This window comes from Bombus pyrosoma, linkage group LG6 (genome assembly GCF_014825855.1).
Source record: "Bombus pyrosoma isolate SC7728 linkage group LG6, ASM1482585v1, whole genome shotgun sequence".
NCBI lineage: Eukaryota > Metazoa > Arthropoda > Insecta > Hymenoptera > Apidae > Bombus > Bombus pyrosoma.
Window position 1 is genome coordinate 12,886,684 of NC_057775.1, and position 4,999 is coordinate 12,891,682.

Below are 4,999 nucleotides of genomic sequence, written 5' to 3' on the forward strand. Positions count from 1 at the left end.
GATATGTAATATTTTATCAACACTCAAATTTATGTATAGCAATATAAATAAACATATTTTCCCAAGTCTGTTATATTGATTTCATTCTGACAGCAACAGATACATTTTATTAGTTTAATATTGGTATCATAAGAAAGAATTTATGAAAATGTGACTATCTCTTTTAAATCTTTTTGGCGAGCAACAGATGTCTGTTTAACAATATTGTTCAACCGATAGAAGAAACGGTGGGCTGAGTTACATCCTCCATAGATCAGGCAATTGGTTCCAATATATTTAAAAATAAAAAGTACTCTAATATTCCTCTTTCATAAATATAAGGATATTCTTGGAAAATGCAATTACTTTTATAGACTTGAATAATCCTTTTTTGGACATTACAGGTATAGTATATTGGAATAAAGCGGACATTTTGCGGGATATTTAATCCAACAAGATTATTTAAAAGATAAAGTGCCCATTTCTTAACGCGAGAGACGTAAAAGAAACGAAACAAAGTAAATTACTTAGAGCTATGTATGACTACCGTAATGGTAAAAACAATTTAACATAATATGTTCATTCCGTTCAAATTAAATGAACCCACATACTTTGCGAAGAGTGAAAAGATTTTTAAATCACTTGTTATATACCGATTGTCTACATAATTAATTATATTACACTCACGTACGACATATTTTCACGGTAAAAGTATAAAGATTCCTTTGAGCCATTTCACATATTCAACATGTAAGATTTTTTCGTTCTAATTACCTTCATATACCTAATTCTAACAGAAAAGCTTTTATATTTCAAAAGATATAAACAATACATTATTTCCAAATTCTTTGTATGCCTTTATATAAAAGCTTTTGCTAAAAGAAATATCTCCAAAAAATTGTATATTTACTGTCGAAATATTCTACGTTGTAAATGCATTAGAACTACATATTCCGAATTATCCTATCTTTCCAAACTGAAACACAGTAACCAAGATTCAGCATCCTTATGAAAAGAAAACAATCTAACTATACAAATGCTATTTAAATATTATTAATTTATTTCCCAGTAGCATCGTATGTTGCACAGCGCACGAAGTAGAATGTACCGTTCGAGTCAGACGTAGCCTGTTGAACATCTGTCACCAGAAGGATGAAGCGACAGGAACCGTTCATATATAACCACAATTTACATTTAAATTTAACAAACAGGGACAGTTCACGAGAAAATGTAAAAGTATTTGAGAAAGAATAAGTTATGCAGAAACGTAGAAATACAGAAATAAAGATATGAAATGTAAAAATATTCGAAAGTTGTACGTGTTCGTTAGAACCAAACGGACGAACCGTTGAATCGAATTTCTTTGACACTATAGAGAATAGGAAACGCGTATGTTTCGAGTTCATCAGTCAAATGTTGCAGACCTTGACCGACCCGTGGTCGCAGATCGGAGACAGAAAAATCTACCGCGAGAATAATTCGTCTGTCGCAAATTGCACGTCAAAGAGCCAATTTGACTCTTCCTCTGTGTATGCCGCTGAACGTAACAGAAAACCAATTATCGTAGAATCTTTTGCAGGATAAAAGCATTATATTATAGCCGTAGGATACAGGAAGAGCAGCAGCATATTGCTGCATAGAGGAAAAGTCAAAAAGTGCTCGTCGACTGTAGCCAATAGCGTTGTTTAGATTCATTTCGGATTCGATGAATGCGGTCCCAATGCGATTATTCGTTCGGAGCACAATTAACGTTAATCTGGTTCGAAAAGAAGATACATATAAAGTGGTTACATCGAAATGCAATAAAGGAACGAATGAAAAGTTGTCGCAATGAATCGCGAAAGCGTACGTTTGAATTATACATTTATTTTATTGTACGCGTTCGTTGATCAAATGTATTTTTACGCGAGACTCGTTATGTTGAGTGGAAAATCTTGTTGTATTAATAAAGAAGGAAAAAGTGAACAGGAATAAATGAAACAGAAAAAAATGAAAAGGAGCAAAGTAGAGAGACGATGAAACGGGAAAACACAGAAATTTCCGCAAATGCAGTAGTTAAGCGGATCAAAAATCCCTGATAATGGAGTGCGTTGATTATCAGTTGGATGACACATTAATATTTCCCTGTGAGAACGCGCCCGTGAGCTTAAAATTCGTATCTAGAAGACTGTGAGCTCTATATCGAGCCGTAAGCGGTCTCACGGGGCCAAGGACGATGCACATTGTTCCGTGTCTTTAATATGACGTAGGTTTGCTCCTTTCGCCGTGAGCGCTGGTAGTATCGCGGTTTACCTTTTTCGTGTTTCCTTTCAAAACAACTGGTAAATTATTTCACAACGTAACGGCCGAACAACGAATAGAAATACGCTTGTACTCCAACTTTCCATTTCTTTTGTTGGTGTTGTAATATACGCGTTTGGAAATGTTCCGTTAACGAACATCTATAAATATCGCGTGTATACTACGAATAATCGAGTAATTCAATAAATTACTGAATTTACGTTGTCGCTTTTATCATTCTGCTATTTTTGCAGCGTTCACCGCGCTGTTGTTTTTTCTTCCTACCTTTCCTAACTTTTTATCGGACGGTTAAGAGAAATTATTACTTTTAAACTTGACAACGAACCATTATCGATTCCCCGTAAACATAAATAGAATCAATGCGTGCCAAGATAGGAATGAACACAACGCCTACACGATCGTCCCGTATCGGCTGAAAATATGTAATGATAATAAATCACGATAGGCGAACGTTCCAAACAACGCAAAAACTTCTCATAGGCAAACGAAGTTTAACTGAACTACGGGTATATCGATGTGGCGGGAGTCTGAGCAAGTACGTAGGAGGATGTCGCACAAATTAGTTTGACGTCAAACTTTGACTAACATTCCTTAAACCGAAGCCCTATATCTCGAATTAACAAGAACATAAAAATAAAACAAGAAAATATCGATACAATCGGCTTTAACAAAATACTCGTTCCTCATTTTCACGAAGTAGTTGTAAGAATTTTCAATTACGTGCTCGAACGATCGGGAATTGAATGCTGGGAACTCTATAGTACTGTGCTTCAACAGGTAAACGTTCCAGCGACTCAGTTAGTTCCTCGGACAGCTCGGTTTGATCGGCTTTCAAATCAGAAATATCGATCGGCGATGATGATTAAAAACAAAGGAGCATCCTTTCATACAAGGAGCACTTCTTCATACAGGAGCATCCTTCGTTCGAACGTTATCGACGTCGAATAATAGGACGATGGGTCTATTTAACGCGAAGCCGCAAAGCGCTAATTGACCCTAAATCTTTGATTTCCCAGGGGAATAGAAAGCGTGCGAAGGGTTCGTAGGATCGAGAGGAATGCTGAATAATTTCGCAGGAACAAAGTCGTTCCGACGCGACAATGCCTCGTACGCCGCGAGCTACGTATATAGACGAAGCGCAGTCAGTATATCTGTATCTTCAAACACCTGTTAGCAGCTCGTGTGGGCGGCTCGCCACATCGCCTTTAAATTCTCGCCACGATTAAGCACGAAAAGCCGCTTCCTCTCGTCGTCTGTTCACGATCCAACCGAATCGTAATGTCCCGTTACGGTTTAACGTACGCATGCCGGACACGCGTTTTCCTTTCTGTCTCCAACGCGTCGTTTACACTTCACCAACCGTATATAATAGTACCACTTACGATACGAACATGAAATCGTACTATACGTAGACACACTCGCCGAAAATAGAAGAAATAAAAATTAAAATATTAATGAAATAAAATATAAAAACTTACCGGCGTGGCCTTGCACGGAATAATTCGCTTCCTCGCTAGGAACGATAGTTTCCTCGAGGACGCTCTCAGAAGCGGTCTTAACGACGCCCATATCCGGTCCTATTTCTTTGACTTTGCTGTGACGGTGCGTACAGTCAGCGTGGTACACACTCTAAGTGGATGCGACGAAGTGAGGTTGTTCGACGACGATTAACTCGGCTTGATCGTGCCGCGTTGTCTGCCGCTGCCGGAATGCGCGGCGCCGTTTCGTTAACTTATTGCGTCTGCGTCCGCGCCTGCGTCCTCCGCCTCTCCCTTGAGCCCTCTATCCTGCTCCTCTTCCCTCCTTGACCCTCACACCGGTATATCCTACCCCTCTATTCTTCCTACCTCTCCGCATCCTTGTTCCTTGGCCAGCAACACGTCACGGGACGGGGAGCAAGGCAATCCCTAGGCCAGGGTGAACACGCAGCCAAGAACGGAGGAGCGGGAAAGGGAAGAGAACGGTACGTATACGGTGGTGATGGTATACTAGCGGCGGTTTGTCGGTGGTGGTACGTTAGTGATAGTGTGCTGGACTAGGCTGCCGTGGCTTGACGCGTCCGATAGCTACGGTAGGGGGTTGCTTTGGCCGCTTCTGCCGCCGTCAACACGCTCTCGCGCGAGATCTCGCGGCAGCGGCAGGGTCGGGCGGGGTGCGCCAGTGCCATGGCACACAGGGGCAATGTCGACCAACTGGGTCTCGGTGAAGGTCTCGGCTAGCACAGCTACTCGTGTTCGATAATGCATCCTTCTACCTTGCCGTTTTTCCTCTTTCGATCTGCGTTTCAACGTTCCTTCTCGTTCTTTCTCGATCCCTCCTCTCTTTCTATGATTTCACCGTCGACGGATCGTTGTTTGCGCCTCTTGCTCCGCAGCAACGTTGGCACTTCTATGCCTTAAGACGCCACATTTTATGTTTTATATATTATCATTACCGAGCAAGTCCATCCTATGGTCCCCAGAGGGCTGAAATTACAATATCTCTCTATCTATCTATAATTAATATATATGCAGAAAGTATCTACAGATTATCGAGAGTATGCGTGGAAAATGTCTTTACCTGCGTAATCCTGCTCCAAAACATTTCATGCTTCCCTTACGAGTAGGACTATCGGATCCAACATGTTTGCAGCACGTGCACGTCCTTGAAAACGTGCGCGGCTATAGATAGACGCACGGGTGCATGAACCACGCGCACTCTCTAATCTAATTGCTGCGTT

General features: G+C 40.9%; 1 protein-coding gene across 1 annotated transcript in view; it reads right to left on the reverse strand.

The window, feature by feature from the left end:
• The window catches only part of LOC122568295 (synaptotagmin-10-like), a 53,770-nt gene extending 49,465 nt beyond the window's left edge, over positions 1–4,305 (reverse strand). The window contains exon 1 of the mRNA XM_043727896.1: positions 3,759–4,305. Within this exon, the coding sequence (XP_043583831.1) occupies positions 3,759–3,849 (91 nt within the window). The 5' untranslated portion in view covers positions 3,850–4,305. The remainder of the gene's footprint in view (positions 1–3,758) is intronic.
• Positions 4,306–4,999: the final 694 nt, after the last annotated feature.